Raw genomic sequence first — 19179 nt, forward strand, 5'->3', positions numbered from 1 at the left:
TAAAAGAAATTCAGTGACATACAAGTAGTCTATAAGTGTCATTTCTAGTGTCATTGCATTTGTTATAAAGCTTATTCTATATCAATATCATAATTCTGTACAATGGTCAATATCAAAGTGGGGCTGCATGTTTAATCAAATTGAAACCAAAATCCCGATATTACAATAAAAATAATAGTAGTAATAATAATGATGTTTATTTTATATAGCGCCTTTCTCCCAATTCAAGGATGCTTTACAATACAATAATGGAAAAATACAACAATAAATTAGGAGAGAGCAAGTGAATAGTACATAATGTGGCAATACACACAAAATCACATACAAATCTAGAATTAGCATTTAAAGAAGAGGTGGGTTTTCAGTTCTTTCTTGAGGTCAGGGATATTGGAGATGTCCCAGAGAGATTGAGGAAGAGAATTATATAATTTGGGAGTGGCAACACTGAACGCCCTGCCTCCAAATGTTGACAGTTTAAAGCGAGCTGTAACGAGAACCCTTGCTGGAGGACATAAGCAAGTGAAGTGGGGAGTAGGGGGTGAAAAAGATCAGAGATACATTGTAGAGCAAGGCAGTGGAGAGCTTTGACAACGATAAGGAAGATTTTATATTGGATTTGATAAGAAACAGACAGCCAGTGTAGATTGCGAAGGATGGGGGTGATATGAGAACACCTTACTGGAAAAGGTGAGAACCCTTGAAGCAGAATTATGAATGTACTGGAGCATGTTGATTAAATTATTGGGAAGACCAAAAAAAGAGCATGGCAGTAGCCAAGACGTGATGCAATGAATGCATGAACCAAGGTTTCAGCATCAGTGGAGCTAAGCATAGGACACAGCCTGGCAATGTTGTGGAGATGAAGAAATGACAGTTTGGTGAGAGAAGTTGAGTTTTAGATCATTCTGGGTCGTCCAGTCTCTTAAGTTTCAAAATACATTCCATTAAGGAGACAGAGATAGTCAGTTTAAAAGTGGCATACAATTTTTGTCTCGTCGTTTTTGAATAATTTGCCCAAGAGGAAGCATGTAAATAATGAAGAGTAAGGGGCCCAGGACAGAGCCCTGGGGAACACCCTGCACCCAGCCAAAATGCATAAATGACTAAATGTCATACCATGGTACCATAACCTTTGTTTTTGGATTGATGTCTTCTTGTTGGATAGGCTGTGGAGGTCATTGAGGACCACTGCGGCGGTTCAGACGCTAAACTACAGAGCCAGAAGACCCAGGCTTTCTTTTCGCTTGCCCGTTTTTCTGATGCACAGTACCAGAGCATCGAAAACTACATGAAGTCATCTGAGTTTGAGAACAAGCATGCTCTTCTGGAGAAGGCCAAGGAGGAAGTTGACCTTATGCGGGAGAGGAAGGTCGGCAACAACAGGTCAGCATGAAGCTATCTATTTTAGAAATCTTTTGCTCACCAGTTACAGGTATGCAAAGTGTTAAACATGTCTTTTATTCATGTGCAGATACACAGTAAAAGTTCAGAGAGAACTAGAGCTGGACGTCAAGGCATTGGCTAACCTACAGGCCGACCGCAACCGCTTCCTCCTCAAGGCTGTGGAGAACTACATTCAGTGCCTGGAGCTGGGAGAAGAACATGACACCTGGGTGTTCAGACTGGCCTCCCTCTGGCTGGAGAATGCCGATGTCAAAACCGTGAATGACATGATGAAGGTATGGCGACATCTAAGTCTCTAAATCGGGTCTGGAATCTATAGATTCGGTGTTGTAATTTGTGTTTCTATTAGAGCGGTGTAAAGAAAATCCCATCATATAAGTTCCTGCCCCTGATGTACCAGTTAGCTGCTCGAATGGGCACTAAAGTGTCCAGTTCCGTGACCTCACAGGACGTGGGCTTCCATAATGTTCTAAACGAGGTAACATTCAGATACTCCTTCATTTTTATTCAGAATTTTAACCTCATTAGTGAAATCTACCATAGACTCGCATCTAAAATATGTTTTGTCATCAGCTGATCTGTCAGTCATCCATTGACCACCCCCACCACACTCTCTTCATCATCTTGGCACTGGTCAACGCCAACAAGGATGAGAGTTTTTCTCGCAGTCGTTCATCCAAGAGCAGTGCCCGCCAACCTTCACCGCTGGACTTGGTATAAAACACATAAGACCTAATAAATCTACTCATGAAATGAATACAGTATATCAATAAATGAAAAAATAAAATAAGACACTGTACCTTTAAATTCAAAACCCAATTATCATATATTACTGGTGCATATGTTTATAATAGTCTTTTAAATGTTGGCAGCGTCAGCTAAACATTTGTTATGAGAAGACATTTCTGCACTGTTCTAGGAGTCTTTCATGTCTAGTGATAATGTCTAAATAGTAGTTCTCAACTGGTTCGGCCATGGGACCCATATTTTCCCATGGTCATTATGCAGCGACCAATATTTTTAGGAATTTGAATCAAGTATTTATTTCTCAAAAATAGTTTACAAGCACCCAACATACCATTTATTGGTACTTTTTTGTAAATTCGTTATCTTGCTAATAGACAACGTTACAACAAAGTTGCATGCTTGTAATTTCATTTGACATTTATGTATAGTGAAGTGATATACAGCGTGCTCCAGTAGAAGAGTACATCTGACAGGACAGGAAAGTTTGTTTGGTGAGAGACGTTTTATTTAGTAACAAGTTACGAAGATAACTTTAGAATAATGACAGGCATATAGCCTAACAACATCTCATCTGACCGCAGATACTGAATCAGAACAACGCGTTTTTCTCAGGGACTCTTAAACTGCGTTTGACAGAAGAGTCAACAGCATTTACGCACGTCTTTCAAAATAAAAGTCTTGCATCAGTAAAACATTTAGAATTACATTTGCTGTTGTTGTTTCTCTTGACTACACACTCCACGACCCATTCAAAACAGAAGATCACCAGTTCAGAAACAATGCCTTGTCTAAATGCTATGTAGAAATCTAAAAGTTTTACAGTAGCATTATGTCCTGACTAACCGTTTTGTTACTAAATGATAAACCTTCATCAAATGTGTTGCTCTGTAGGAACGGGCTGAGGTCTCTCGTAAGATCATTGACGTGGTTCGTAAAAAGAGAGCCAAGATGGTCAAAGACATTGAGACACTTTGCAATGCCTACATCACTTTGGCATACATGGACGCCAGTCGCCATAAAACTGAAAAGAGTGAGTAAAAGTTAACTTTTACTGTCTGTTCCCATTATAATGCAAGTCAGTTTGCACTAATAGGTACAACTTGGTGTCCTACAATATTTATGCAATAAATGTACAGATCCAGTTTTTACTTTATAAGTAATAGATATGTTATTTGTTGAGCTGATTTTCAGTTAATTGTAGAAAAAATGTAACTGCTGTTAAATGTTCTCACAAATTGTTGTTTTCTTTAATATATAGGACGTATTAGTTTATCAATAGCCGCATTTCCATTACAGATTTGTGCAAAACTTTTGCAATATTTTCTAAATGTCGATAAATAACTATTGCAAAATGACGGTTGCCATTAACCAAAGTTATGTGACATAAAAAAAAAATGTCCTCTCACGATAAGTCATTCCAAAAATTATGCCACGTGGTAGGTCTATGTATGTCTTTCCATTGGCCGTATTTTCAATTCGCAATTGCAATGGAAAAGCGGCTACTGTCAAAGCCCTTATCAAACTAACTAGCCTCTACTGAGTGATAACTTATTAGTTCACCAAAATATAAACCTGTATGTTGTTCCAAACCTAAGTGAATAATCTGGCCACTCTTATTCTCTCATTATGAAAGTGTAGACATTAATTAGTCAATATTATTACCCACCCTAACATTTTTATTTTCCTTTTAATTTAAACATTGTAATTATAATTTGTATGTATTTTTTTTTTGTATTTAGAGTTAATTGGCAAAAAAATTAATTACACATCATTGTTTAAAACTAAAACCTTAGACATGTCTCAAATCTTATTGCAAATACTGCATATCTCATATGAAATCAATATAAATAAAACTGTATATAATGTCCTGAAGTGGGCTAATAATTTTCTTAGGATTAGGTAATTCCATTTACTGACCATTTGTTACTCTTTTTTAAGTGTTTTAAAATCTCTTTTTCACCCACAACATTTGTAATACTTTATGTTAAGTCAAGCACCAGCTAATTGACTAATTCGTAGTTATTTACTGTAATTAGTTCCTATCAGAATTTTACAGTTATAGGGTGCAATAACTGCTATTAAAGTTGGTATAAAACGAAAGTTGCACTAGTCTTTTCTTCCCTATCGTGACATATCTGAGTTAATTGCTTCTCGAACAAGAACAAATGTAGGGCGGGACTTGATTTTGTCCATGGGGAATTGATTGTATGGTTGTGATTTGCACTCATATTGTTGTGATCTCATATGAGTGATAGGTTGCTCCGCCCTCACGGCACTAAACATTTCATCAGAGAAGAGATGAGATGAGATGAGGGAGGGGAAGTTAATTTGATGAAAGAAGAGGCACTTGGAGAATTGCCCAAAATAATCAACGTTATGAATGTTATATATACTGACTACAGATTGTTTATTGATAAATCTGATTGTCTGTTCTGTGCAGAAGCCATACCTATTCCACCGGAACAACCCATCATGCAAATCAAAGACCTCAATGATGTCATCATTCCCACCATGGACATCAAGGTGACAAATTTGACTGAAAGAGAATCTGTTTTCTTTTTTTTGTCAGAGAAGCCCTTGCTCTGTGATGTGGTTACTTGAGTTTGTTGTTGTGTGTGTGTGGGCATTTCTTTCAGGTGGACCCATCAGGCAAATATGAAGACCTTGTGACTGTCAGGTCATTCAAACCTCACTTTCACCTTGCTGGAGGCGTCAACCTACCCAAAATAATTGACTGTGTGGGTTCAGATGGCAAGAGCAGGAGACAGCTAGTCAAGGTCTGGTTATCCAAAAACACCACCACCTCTTCAGAGTTTTTCTCCTTTTTAAAAGTTTTTTTTTTTTTACAAAGAAGAAAAAAAAACAAATTTGTGTTCGATACAGAGTGGGGACAAAATCGGCCCAAATTGCTTGCACGTCTTGTGTTTAAAACTTGTGTATGTTTGCCAATCAGTCTTTTGTATAATTTATTCTGAAGTGAGGTTATGTGTCGTGACACAGGGTCAGGATGATCTGAGGCAGGACGCAGTGATGCAGCAGGTCTTTCATATGTGCTCCACCCTTCTGCAGCGCAATGCAGAAACTCGCAAGAGGAAACTCAACATCCGCCGTTACAAAGTAAAGACACCTTGCATACTCTATACTAATAGCACATTTATTTTAATCGACTAAAACAGTTACTAATAGAATTCAGCAGATGTTTGATGATGTTTATGATTTAAACTTAAACGCTTTATACCATGGTCTGTTGGAATACTCCATTCTGATTGGCTGAATGGTGTGCATTAAAACCTGATATTAATGCGCTGCTTTCATTGAATCACACTTGTTGCACTGCAAACACCAATAACAGCTTTAACTTGGCAATGCCAGCAATTGACCATGGTATAAGCAGGATAATCACCGATAGCTAGCAACGATCTGAATACATGATTTAATGCACAGTGTGTGGGTCAAGTAAAAGAGCTTTTAGAGATATAATGAATATGTACATATGACTTTATCAAGACTGAGCCATGTGTTTGTACCAGGTGGTGCCGTTTTCCCAGCGCAGTGGTGTTTTGGAGTGGTGTTCTGGTACTGTGCCCATTGGAGAGTTTTTGGTGGACCCACAGAAGGGGGCACACAAACGCTTCCGCCCACAAGACTGGCCCAACATGTCCTGTCGCAAGAAAATGATGGTACTGGATTTCATTGGCTTATTTCACTTGTCATCCTGCTAATTCATTCTTACAGGCATTTTACTATGAACAGTTTGTTTGTAATATTAGGGATTGTCTTAAAAAATGTTCTCTTTGTAATGGTGTAGGAGGCTCAAAGGCTGGAATTTGATGACAAACTTCAGGCTTTCACAGAGGTGTGCCAGAAATTCCGGCCAGTATTTCGATACTTTTGCATGGAGCGCTTCCTGGACCCTGCGGTGTGGCTGGAGAGACAGCTAGCGTACACTCGCAGTGTGGCCACCTCTTCTATTGGTACACGTACACAATATATTATTATCAGGTTTTCCATTTGACCAAAAACTGATTATAGATGACACGCAGGGTTGGAAATTAACGGGGGCTTGGGGAAAAAGACTCCCAAAATTAACAAAATGCCTCCAAATTCAAGATAAGGGTACCTCTGTACAGTTAAAGTAAATATAATACGGCCGTTGTGATTAACGTGAAATGAAAAGTGACTATTGCAGCATTACATTTAGATCTGCTCACGTTGCATCTAGGACCGGAGCGTCACGTCGACATAATCAATTATTACGATTTCGTAAATTAATGCGTTGTTTCATTAAGCTATTTATGTTTCCCAATGATGGCGGCTCCCGGCCATGCTGACATTTTTTTTAAACAGAGACAGAATAAAATGGTGCTCTGCATGCTCTGTAAAACCGAAATGGAAAACCACAGCCTCGGGTCCTGTTTGATAAACCCGCGACCGCTTTATTAACAGCACACCCGACCCGATATCTGACAGAAACACTCATTTAATTCCATATCCAACCTGACTTTTTTTGTAATGAAGACCGCGACCCGAACCGCACCTGCATTAAATTTCCCAGCAAGGAGTAGACAAAAAACATTTATTTATTTATTTCATGTAACGTAAGCAATAAACATGCATTATGAGTTCATGCAAGAACAATAAAGACACGCAGCCCATTATGTTAACAATGAAAAAGAAGAAGAAGAAGTAGAGAGAGAGAGAGAGAGAGAGCGACATCTGTCATGTAAACTATATTGTATGTACAATTGCAAGAAAAAGTATGTGAACCGCTTGCAGAATCTGTGAAAATGTGAATAATTTAAACTAAATAAGAGAGATCATAAAAAATGCATGTTATTTTTTTATTTAGTGCTCTCCTGGATAAGATATTTTACATACAATTGTTTTACATATATTCCACAAGACAAATAAATAGCTTAATTTGTTCAAATGACCCATTCAAAAGTTTATGAACCATTGATTCTCAATACTGTGTCGTTCCCTGGATGATCCACGGCTGTTTTTTTGTTTTGTAATGTTGTTCATGAGTCCCTTGTTTGTCCTGAGCAGTTCAACTGCCCAATGTTCTTCAGAAAAATCCTCCAGGTTCTGCACATTCTTCAGTTTTCCAGCATCTTTTGCATATTTGATCCCTCTCCAGCAGTGACTGTATGATTTTGAGACACATCTTTTTACACTGAGGACAATTGAGGGACTCAAACACAACTACTAAAAAAGGTTGAAAAATTCACTGATGCTCCAGAAGGGGAACCTATTGAATTGAAAGATCAAGGTAAATTGTACTTAACTTGTCTTCCAGGAAACATGCAAGTATCTTCTGTTGCTTTCGAAGGGCAGTACTAAATGAAAAACATTTTTATTTAAACAAAATAAGAAAAATTTGGACCTCTTCATCCTGTTCACAAGTTTTCACCCCCCTGGCTCTTTATGCGTCATGTTTCTTTCTGGAGCATCAGTGAATGTTTGAACCTTTTTTTTTTTAGTAGTTGTGTTTGAGTCCCTCAATTGTCCTCAGTGTAAAAAGATGTGTCTCAAAATCATACAGTCACTGCTGGAGAGGGTTCAAATATGCAAAAGATGCTGGAAAACTGAAGAATGTGCAGAACCTGGAGGATTTTTCTGAAGAACATTGGGCAGTTGAACTGCTCAGGACAAACAAGGGACTCATGAACAACATCACAAAACAAAAAAACAGCCGTGGATCATCCAGGGAACGACACAGTATTGAGAATCAATGGTTCATAAACTTTTGAACAGGGTAATTTGAATAAATTCAGCTATTCTTTTGTCTTGTACAATTTTTTTATGTAAAATATCTTATTCAGGACAGTACTAAATAAAAAAAAATGCATTTTGTATGATCTCTCGTATGTTGTTAAAACTATTCACATTTTCACAGATTCTGCAAGCGGTCTACATACTTTTTCTTGCAGCTGTAGGCCTATATATTTTCACTCTGCATTTAAACACCGCTCTTCTGAAACTCTGCAGTGTATATGTGACCATTGGTCCTCTTTTTACCAGCATGAAAAATAGGCCAAAACTTTTTTTCATATTGTGAATAGATTAAATACAGAAAGCAGGCAAAGCGTGCTCCCTTTAATATAATCACTATAGCTGTCAATCAGATTGAGGCAAGTCGCGCAGAAGCCTTTAACGGTCTGCAGATAAAGCGTGAACACAATCACGGCACGGTTTGGAAGCATCTGCCTATCACTGTGTACCGGTTTGAGTCAAAATAATTTCGGCTATTAGACCCGCAGCCCACCCGTGCCTACCGCACGTCCGACCCGCACTGCACCCGACACGTAAATATTATTCCACCCGTTACATCAAATGTTGCAGCCCACGCGCGTGCAGGACTCTGCCACAGCCTACCTCAAAACAATGAAATTTTACACAGCACTAGAATACAGTTGTCAGTCTTGTATTTTGTGCTTAATATGTCTCTGTTCATACAGCATTCTGCTTTTTACGAGGCTGCGAGACACGCGGCTCAAACGTACTCTCTGCAACCAGTTACAAAGCATTTAACTCTGTTAGTTATAAAATATCTAATGGGTGGACTTGCGCCTCGATTGGACTCATTTATTTAATTATGCGCTGTCAGTCGTGGTGAAACTTTGCTATGGGTCATTAGAAAGTGGTTGTGATTTCAGCTAAACAAACATATTCAAGCAGGTACTTCAATCTCCTGACTGAACAAAACATTTCAGGATTCACGCTTGTAAGCAGCTGCTGCTGTAGATCCCAAAAGGTGGAAATCCCCCTGGAAATCAGTTCCGGGAGCAAATATTGCTCTTTAATGAAAAAGTTAATTTCTGACCCTGGTGACGTGTTATTTCTGCGGGACAGAACACAGATGCATCTGGCCTCAGATTTTCTGAACACTTTTAAAATGCAATATTACTCCTGAATGTGAAAATAGTGATGTGTCTGTGTCTGACAGTGGGTTACATCGTTGGCCTGGGCGATCGGCACATTCAGAACATTCTTATTGATGAGCAGACGGCAGAACTGGTCCACATAGACCTCGGTATGTGTACACAGACAACTAACGCTTCAGAAAATCTTGGCTCTTTTTGTGTTTTCATTTTCACTTTCGCCGTCTCTGCACAGGTGTTGCGTTTGAGCAGGGTAAAATCTTACCCACCCCAGAGACGGTTCCGTTCAGACTGTCTCGAGACATTGTGGATGGGATGGGCATCACAGGGGTGGAGGGCGTCTTCCGGAGGTGAGTCTTAAGGAGGTGACACTGGGTGTTTTTAACACTTGAGTCATTTCAAAAGAATGCCATATCATATGTCTTTAGACCCCTGTGGCCTGTTGTCGCACGTCTGAGTTTACTTTGAGCAAACTCCAGTTTTTCGGGCTCAAGAAGATGGATTGGTTTTCAGCAGTGTTCTTTGCTAGGGTAACTACACTGCTCCAGTGCAGGGTTTACTCTGGGTAAGAGATTGGAACCAAAATGCAAAAAACGCCAAAAATATATGATCTTATAAAGCCATATATACAGGTATATATGTAGGTCAATGACATGACGTGCATATTTTTGTGTCCAAGTGCATTTTTTCCTTTTAAAATAATTGGATAGATTCATTACATGTATCACTTTATTCTATAAAACTGTTTAGTTTGAATTCATGGAATTCATTTCATTTCGTTTTGTTATCTTAAACCCCAAAATATCAGGTGGTGCAACTGTCCGAACAAATGAACAGAGTAAGAAAACAATTTAAAATGGTGTCTGGTACAACTACAGTGTATAAACAACTATTGGGTTGTACCGCCTGACATAAATCGTCCAAAAATGAACACTTTTAAATGTTATTTGACAACTGAAACTTGTTTAAAAACATTGTTCATGACTCAAATATGCATTACACCAGTTTTGCAAATTTATATATATATATTTTTTTTAATGTAAGCTTTATTTGAGTGTTGTAAACCCACTGAACCTCATCTAAACCAGTTTTTGCCAAATCTAAACCTACCCTAAAACATGTAACAGGCCACTGAAATGATTCAAGTGTAAAAACACCAAAATAGGACTCTTGGTATTTTGTGACATTATAATCAAAAAGTATTTTGATTTCTGTGAAAGGAACTGAACAGTTATTATTATGTTCTTTAGATGTTGTGAGAAAACAATGGAAGTTATGAGGAGTTCTCAGGAAGCCCTGTTGACCATTGTGGAGGTAAGCAGGTTAATTTATACCTTCTCATGACAGGTGTCATTTGTCAGTAAATTAATGTTTAATTTTGTGTGTGTGTGCAGGTGTTGCTGTACGACCCTCTGTTTGATTGGACCATGAACCCTCTGAAAGCCTTCTACCTGCAGCAGCACGACGAGCAGGCGGAGCTCAATGCCACGCTCCACCCCACGCCGGGTGGAGACGAGATCGACACGCACCGCAAGGCCAGGTAACACACTCATTTCTATGGGCATTCATTTCTCTTCTTAAGAGTCCTGTGTTCTGTTCCATTCGGTTGAGCTATTTCACGTCCTGTTCGTCAGCTGTTTTTGCTGAAATAATGTAACATCAAGAGGGGTGTAGCGGTACACAAAACTGACGGTTCGGTACGGACCTCGGTTTTGAAGTGATGGTTCGGTACAGGTTTGGTACAGCAGGGAAGAGAAAACTAAATATAATTTTTATTTTTTATTAAACAGTGGTTTACTGAACAAATTGTGTCTGTCCTTAAATTGATTCAATTGTAACTAAAAGTTCTTAAAGATAAAAAAATGATCTCTGCTAATGCTGTAAAGTGTTAATTATATAGGGAGCCCTTACTTGCCATTACTATAATATTAAAGGTTAACAACAGAGCCCAAACTATTAGCCTATATTTAAACACACAATCGCGACAATCTATGGTTTATCTGTGTTCTTTATACCATGTTGGGTGTATTCATAAAAGATTATATTTATAATGCAATGCTATTCAACATAGCTTTTATCATTATGCAGAATATTGTGAAATAATATATTTTCTGTCAGATTTTTTGATATGAAGCCAAATGAGATCACAGAAGGTTATTTAAAAAATTTGACTTGTGATATAAAGTAAGTTTGGAGTAAAAACATGGTTTTATTCTCATAAATTGTTGTTTTAATAAATTGGTTTTATAAATCATAAATCATGGTATAAATCATAAATCACAAATCACTCACTTCATTTTTATTTTTTCCCCCCAGAAAATTTTACTTATCTAGTAAATGAATCTTGATTTGAGAATTTTAAATATTTGACTGGAAACAAGAAAAAATACTAAATTAGAAGAGCATTTTTTGCAGTGTAGTCAAATCTTTTGATAATTTAAAATATAATAGGCCTTTGTTGACTACATTCTAGATAAACTACAAAAACATATATTTCCTTTGTCCTGTTGCTCCCTCTCAGTCACATACCTGAAGCTCATTCATTATGCAGGTCATTATGCATTCTTTTGTCTCTCAGGTGTGATACCCAGCATTATTCATGATCTTTCATCCCTCCTCGCATACTGGCTTTGTAAAGAAAAAGTGTCTTACAAATTTTAAATCATTGGATTGTTTTATGTGAATGAGTAGGCTCAATGATTCTCACATCAATGCAAAATCTCTAGGCAACAACACCCATGAGTCAAAAGTCTTGTGGACACATATCTATTGTGTGTTTTGAGGCCTTCATTTTAAAACTTTTTTTTTCAAAAACCACGCATAAACATTATTCTCTCAACAATACAAGCATGTACATACATGTATGATAGCCCCGTTTGTGCTGAATACAGTGTAATTACACCTTTGCCATTAATATGTTTATAAGCAACTGAAAAAAGCACACGTCAGAGCATGTCAAAACTTCTAAAGGGCCCCAAAAGAGCTCAGACGTCTAGCCGACTGTTAACTCTTTCCCCGCCAAACACAGAATTTTCTGGGTTTCCATATTTTCACTGTCATAAGCCTAGGGGGTGCTATTACGCATCTTCTGAATGAGTACAGAATCTCCTGATCAAAACACAGGCGAAGAAGACGCAAAAAAAACAAGTGATCGTATGTAAGCAGATGCATATGTAAAATAACATGATCATCAACATTAAACATCATATAAATCAAAACTGCTTAGTGAGAAGTGTTCAAATTCAGTGCAGAATTCTCTGTTATAAACCATATCAGATCTCACAGCGCTGACGTGGAAACCAGGAGGAACATTGTGCCATGAACAAACAAGTTATAGAAGGCTTTCCAGTCCACAAATCACCAACATTCACCATGAATTTAATGTAGTAACGCTAACTGTAACCATGGTACCATTTCAGGGTTCGTACACCCTTTTGAGAGTGAAATTCATGCACTTTTTTCGGTATAAATTGTGAAACGCGGCTGAGGAAGAATGTCACTAGTGTACAAGTCTGTGCAATTAATCATAAACTACACCTCATGAGCTTTTTGCAGTTTTAACCCTTAAATGCATGACTGTTTCGCCAACCATTCTTACATATTCGGGATCTAACATGGATAGATCTATACCTGTCACGATAATATATAAAACTCCTGATATTAGAGTAACAATTACAGAAGAATAAAATTAAACATATTTCGTTACCTTTTGGAGCTTGGTGTAAAACATCTGCTCTAACTGAACCCTTCCATCATCACTGTCCTCGACAGAACTCATTTCCCAGTACATTCAGCATCTCATGCATATTCTCAAAACTCATTTCCAACGTCTTCAAAATCAATATTTTGATCACTGACAGCTTCCTTCCACAGATCCATCATCAAGTGACAGTGACAGTAATATTTGAATGTGTTCAGTACTGTCTCTGCAGTAAATCGCTGAGCCATTTCAAGTTTTGCAGATTATATATATTATTGTTTCGTTTTCTGTCTGATGTAACTGAGTGAAACGTCTCTTCATAATTGTGTATCAGACATTGCCACCTTGTGGAATAAAGGTGAATTGCACTTATTTCGTCATTATAGATTCATTTATTATTGTGCAGAAAAAAATACGTACAATCTTACACACCTCGGGTCATTAGTGACCCTATACAATTTTGACAAAAAAACTAGTGGAAAAGCAGGCATTCAATTATTATAATATTGATTGATTGAGGAATACTATAAGATTGTCGATGTCTAACTTTAAAAAAATGAATGAGGAGGAGGGTAGTGAATGACGTTTCGGGACGCTAAAGGCCAGAGGTGTGCATTTAAGGGTTAAAGCCTGATACACCAGGCTTGTGGCTCATATCGTATGATAGAGGAAAATATAGATCTCACACTCAAGGAAAAAAAACATTTTAACATGTTTCAGAAGCCCAAAAAATATAAATTTTGGTGCAGTTGCCGATATTTATATGGCCAAAAATAAAAGATGTTCGCATGTAATTGTTATAACAGCAGACTTGCATAAAATGATATGCAATGAAATGATTTCATGATCAAAGCTCTGTTTTTAGTTTTTATTGTGGATGGGAAAAACAGGTAACACTTTACTATAAGGTTGTATTAGTTAACTTTAGTTAATGCATTAGTTAACATGAACTAACCATGAACAACAGCTCTGTTCAGCATTAGTTCATCTTTGTTAACGTTAGTTAATAACAATACAGCTTTTTTCATGTTAGTTCACAGTGCATTAACATGATTTTAATAAAGTATTAGTAAATGTCGAAATTAACTAATAATGAGCTGCACTTATAAACCATTTATTTATCTTTGTTAACGTTAACTAATGTAGTGAACTAATGTTAACTAATGAACCTTATTGTAAAGTGTTACCGAAAAACATATAATGCAATGCAATGATGATTGTACAAAAAAAGTATTCCTCAAAAGCCTCATGTATCGTATTTGACAGTCACACTTTGACTTGATTTTTCTAATTAATGATGTATGGATAATCAAGTCAACTTAAGTTTCACTCCAGTAAAAGTTCATCATTGTTTGAAATATTACAAACAATATAAACATTATTCTTACGTTTACTAATATAAAAATCAGTAAAGACTTGCTTTTACTTCTTATAAAGTTATAAATCAGACGACAGGAGGCATGTAGTAGATTTTGTACAACAGGATTTTCAGCCATTTTTGATCATGTTGGTAATTTAGATGATTTCTTCCATATCAAATGATATAGTAGTAGGTGTTATAGGGTTAAATCAGTGTCAAAAATCATGTGAATGTGCTTATTTTGTCATAATTGGCTCCATTTTCCTCAGCACAATGTAGTTACAGTATTTTACCTTTGTGTGGCAGTATAGAGTTTGGTAAGAGTAATAAGAACAAAATACAGTACACATACACTAATCTGAATAAAGGTTTTAAATACAAATACAGATGTATTAAGCGTGTGTACACATATATTTCCCTGCCATATTTCTAACAGTCTGGTTTCACAAAAGCTTCAGGGCACAGTGATGATGTGATGATGTGATGATGTGTTGTGTGTTTCTGCAGTGACAGTCAGAGCTTTAATAAAGTGGCGGAGCGGGTGTTACTCAGACTGCAGGAGAAGCTGAAGGGTGTTGAGGAGGGGACGGTGCTCAGTGTGGGCGGCCAGGTAAACCTCCTCATTCAGCAGGCAATGGACCCCAAAAACCTCAGCCGCCTCTTCCCCGGATGGCAGGCCTGGGTCTGATACACATGCTTGTGTTGATGCAGCACTTGCCACTTATACCAAAGAACGCGGCATATAAAGCCGTCTAAACAAGCAATTGAGCAAATAGCAGGTACAGTGGGAAATGCCTTCCGACTGTATTCTCAGGCGCTTTGTAACGCATTGGAATGTTTATCAACTCTGAATGTCCATCTGTAATACATGTTGCACTACTAGCCTGTATATAATTAAATAAAATAAGTATATTTAGCACTTAGCAATGATCATTATAGTCTAATACATCTAGTGAACAGTTGATATGGTTTTGTTTAAAACATGCTGGAAACGATAATGCTTCTGCAACAAATTGAAAACGTTTTCATTCAATATCACCACAAGTTTTGTATGTATTAAATATGAATGTTTACTTAATAGATTGAATTGAAAAAGAAAGAGTACAATTAAACAAAAAGCTCACACATGCATTGAAAGTTTGGTTCATGTTTTAATGTGTTCCTTATGTACAGTACAGTTGTTACTTAGAAATCGTTGATCTTTTCATGGCTGGATGCACAATAAATCACGGTTGAGCTGTCTAGTTCTCTATCATTTCAGTTTAAAACAAAACCTTTGATAGTAAATAGATGACTAAAAGTGTCTTTCATTTAGTCCACAGGAAATAATACAAATTGAACTGCCATAATATCAAGGAACTACAGTAGGAATCTTGATCAGGGGTTTTCAAACAACGTGTTTTATAATGATGTTTTTTCTCAGTATAAATGGGGCGTTTTACATTAAAACTATATATCTTTATACTGTAGGTCTAACAGTTTTCAGGTACAGAAATACAGTAATCAAATGTAAAATACACTGCCTGGCCTATATCCAGTCTATGATTGGATCATTATTGCAGTGATTATTATGTTTCTAGCATGTTATATGTTTGGAGACAGTTCTTCTCACCCTTATTCAGGGGTCTCCAAACTCGGTCCTGGTGGGCTGCTCCAACCCCAATTAAACACAGCTGAACCAGCTAATCAGTGTCTTAACAAGGCCCTAGTTATGGTGCGTTCAAGTCATGTTGTAAAGATCGTATTTATGAGTTGAACGCACATGAATGCCACCAGGAAGTTGTAAATACCAGTGGGAAGTTCAGGATTTTCTTTAAGCCTCGATCTGTACGAGTTGGGGGCGTGTCAGTGAGAAACATGGCGAATCAATGGATGCAACTTAGTATTTTTGTCTTGTTTTCAGTCCAAATATCTAAAAAATCTTACATTAAGAAGCATTTACTAGAGAAGCAAAAGTTGTTGTCTTGTTTTGGGGGAAAATAACTCAAAATGAAGGGAATTTTTGCTTAAAATAAGCAAAATAATCTGCCAATGGGGTAAACAAAATAATCTTAATTCAAACAGAAAACAAGATTATTTTGCTTACCCCATTGGCAGATTATTTTGCTTATGCCATTGGCAGATTATTTTGCTTATTTTAAAGGGTTTCCTTAAAGGGTTAGTTCACCCAAAAATGAAAATTCTGTCATTAATTACTGACCCTCATGTCGTTCGACACCCGTAAGACCTCCGTTCATCTATATAGTGATGACGATTTCAAAACAAGGCCTCATAAAGCTTCGAAGCGTTATGAATCAGTGAGTCGAATCATGATTCGGATCGCGTGTCAAACCGCCAAACTTCTGACTTTGGTGATTCAAACTGCTGAATCGACTCGCTGACTCATAACACTTCGAAGCTTCATGAGGCCGTGTTTTGAAATCGTCATCACTATGTAAGTCGTTATTTAGGGTTTTTTTTGCACAACAACTATTGTCGCCGATTCATAAAGTTATTGTAGAACCACTGTAGTGAGATGGACTTTGTAACGACGTCTTTAGTACCTTTTAAGGGTCTTGAGAGTGAACTGTGCATTGTGCCAATGGAGGCCTTTCAGAGCCATCAGATTTCAACTAAAATATCTTCATTTGTGTTCTGAAGATGAACAGAGGTCTGACGGGTGTCGAACAACATGAGGGTGAGGAATTAATGACAGAATTTTCATTTTTGGGTGAACTAACCCTTTAATTTTGAGTTATTTTCCCCCAAAACAAGACAAAAACTTTAGCTTGTCTAGTAAATGCTTCTTAATGTAAGATTTTTTAGATATTTGGACTGCAAACAAGACAAAAATACTAAGTAAGAAAAGCATTTTTTGCAGTGTAGTTGAATCAAGCCTGTAGCACTCCTCTCAGAAACTGCCTCGCCTTGATCGCCCCCCCGGGGCCGGTCCCAGTATAGCTCATAAACCCCGCCTCTCCATATATTACAATGGACGCGAGACAAGCTAAAAAATTAAACTACACTTCAAATAATTGTTTCCTAAAGATGGTTTCTGTCATTTTAGGCAGTTTTTATCACGATGATTTCATTTCAAGTGTTCGTTTTTTTAAATAAGTTTAGTTTTAGTTAGTTATTTGATGCTATAAAAATGGGGGGTGTGACGTCATGATTGACAGCTGAGATTGACGGCTTCTCTGAGTGAAGTTGTCACTGAGGCACTAACTGACTTTTTTCGGGATTTTGGGGAGGAGATTGGAGCTTTAGCTTTCATTTCTACATTTCCATAACTGTTTATTTCACACCAACATAATGAATTGTTCTGCATCTGTGAGAGTGTGGGCGAGAGTAACTACTTCCTGCTCTCTATTGCGCAACTCCGGTCCCAAATCTGCACAAGATGTCAGCGCCGTGTGCGGCCTCCGAAAGCTTCAACTCTCGTCAGCGGAAGTCAATAAAGTCACGTCGTTCATATTTTTTTACGGTCTATGAGTTGAATATAACGGGTATTTAGCAGTGACACTGTTAGGCTTTGTCATTTACAACAAAGTAAGCTAGCATTTTAGTATAACAATTAGCCTAATATATAACGGTACAGCTTACAGTGGCTTCATAGGGCGTTTTCACACCTGAAGGTCCGAACCGAAGTTCACGTTTTGATACATTTGATACTTTCAGTTAGTTTTGGTTTGGTTTCACATTGCAATCATGCGAGCGCACTAAAGAACTTTACATGACACACTTGCGTCCACTCGTCATCATCTATGTGGGCGGCATCTGGACATTGATTGGTTTGTAAACGGACGTGCGTCCGACGTCGGCGTCTTTGACAAGAGTGAATGAACGGACGCATATCATTGCCACTAGTGAACAGTGCGCATTGCTGGACTATGTTCTTTTCGTCACGTTTAAAAGTGGACATTTCCAGCTTTATATACACATATTTCTCATGTTTGTGAGACAAGTAGCTGCTGAGTTTCGGTTTATTTGACACCCGCTCCAGTTCATGTGTAAAGCATGTGATCGCTCCCGCGATTATTGTCTGCTATAGACTATTTGCTTCTTATTTATTAAATCCAGGCAATTATCTGATTAAACGTGGATTAAAATTAAGATACAATTTATACAAAACGAAATTCACATGAAAGAAAGGCTTTCTAAGCAAAATCATAAAAAATTTTGTTCAAAATCATTTGTGACCTTCTGTCTTCTGACATATTGCGCATCTTTTCACTTTTCATAATCAATGTAGCCTAGATGAAATTTAAAAATAACATTAAAATATTTAAACATAAACAGGAACTTCCTGTAAATGCTCTGAAAGTCCGAACCATACAGAAAATGCTTTCACACTAGAAACGAACCGAACCTTTGTTCAGTTTGATCCGGACCGAGACTACCTCTTTTCGTCGGACCAAATCTCGTCTGTTTGGTCCGGACCGTGGTACGGGGGAGGTTTCACACCTGCAATTTTGATCCGGACCAAACTGAAAAGTCCGAAAATCTGGACCAAACAAGGTAGGTGTGAAAGGGCCCTTAGACTAATTAAAAATTTAAAAGATTAAAACTCAGCTGATGGATATTCTTTATTCTTCATTTTCTATAAGCAAAGTTAACAAACCTTGCTGTTTTTTCATGAAATTCATTCAAAGAAGGTACACCGCCATCTTGCTCTGACCAAAGAGACTTGAACGCACATGATGTCGTAAACAGCACTTCTCACCTCGTAAATACGAACATCCCAGGAGGACTTGAACGCACCATTAGACACTGATTGGCTGGTTCAGGTGTGTTTAATTGGGGTTGGAGCTAAACTCAGCGGACAGCGGCCCTCCAGGACCGAGTTTGGAGAATCGTGCCCTAATTGATGGAGTGTGTAGCTTTTCATTTCTTAAACAACCATGTAGGAAGACACATCAAGGCCGTGTTCCAGGATGACAATGTCAATAAAAGATCTTGACCAAAAATTGATGCACATCTTGATGGAAATCAAGTGTCACGGGGTGCAGACCCACCTGTTCATGACTGTTTACTGCATTCGCTCTTGGATCTTGTGGTATTTAAGAGCTTGACACAACGATCTGACCCGTTATGGATCCAGCGAG

At 37.7% G+C, this 19179-nt stretch overlaps 1 protein-coding gene across 1 annotated transcript in view; it reads left to right on the plus strand.

Moving 5' to 3' along the window:
* Positions 1-15395, plus strand: part of atm (ATM serine/threonine kinase) — an 86593-nt gene extending 71198 nt beyond the window's left edge. Inside the window, exons 48-62 of the mRNA XM_079823511.1 lie at positions 1166-1383; positions 1472-1679; positions 1754-1882; positions 1978-2118; positions 3043-3181; positions 4592-4674; positions 4788-4928; positions 5152-5268; positions 5682-5831; positions 5960-6125; positions 9101-9187; positions 9271-9385; positions 10286-10349; positions 10430-10575; positions 14603-15395. Coding sequence (XP_079679637.1) covers positions 1166-1383; positions 1472-1679; positions 1754-1882; positions 1978-2118; positions 3043-3181; positions 4592-4674; positions 4788-4928; positions 5152-5268; positions 5682-5831; positions 5960-6125; positions 9101-9187; positions 9271-9385; positions 10286-10349; positions 10430-10575; positions 14603-14783 — 2085 coding nt within the window. The 3' untranslated portion in view covers positions 14784-15395. The remainder of the gene's footprint in view (positions 1-1165; positions 1384-1471; positions 1680-1753; positions 1883-1977; positions 2119-3042; positions 3182-4591; positions 4675-4787; positions 4929-5151; positions 5269-5681; positions 5832-5959; positions 6126-9100; positions 9188-9270; positions 9386-10285; positions 10350-10429; positions 10576-14602) is intronic.
* The last annotated feature ends 3784 nt before the right edge of the window (positions 15396-19179 follow it).

This window comes from Gobio gobio (assembly GCF_949357685.1).
Source record: "Gobio gobio genome assembly, chromosome: 8".
NCBI classification, from domain to species: domain Eukaryota; kingdom Metazoa; phylum Chordata; class Actinopteri; order Cypriniformes; family Gobionidae; genus Gobio; species Gobio gobio.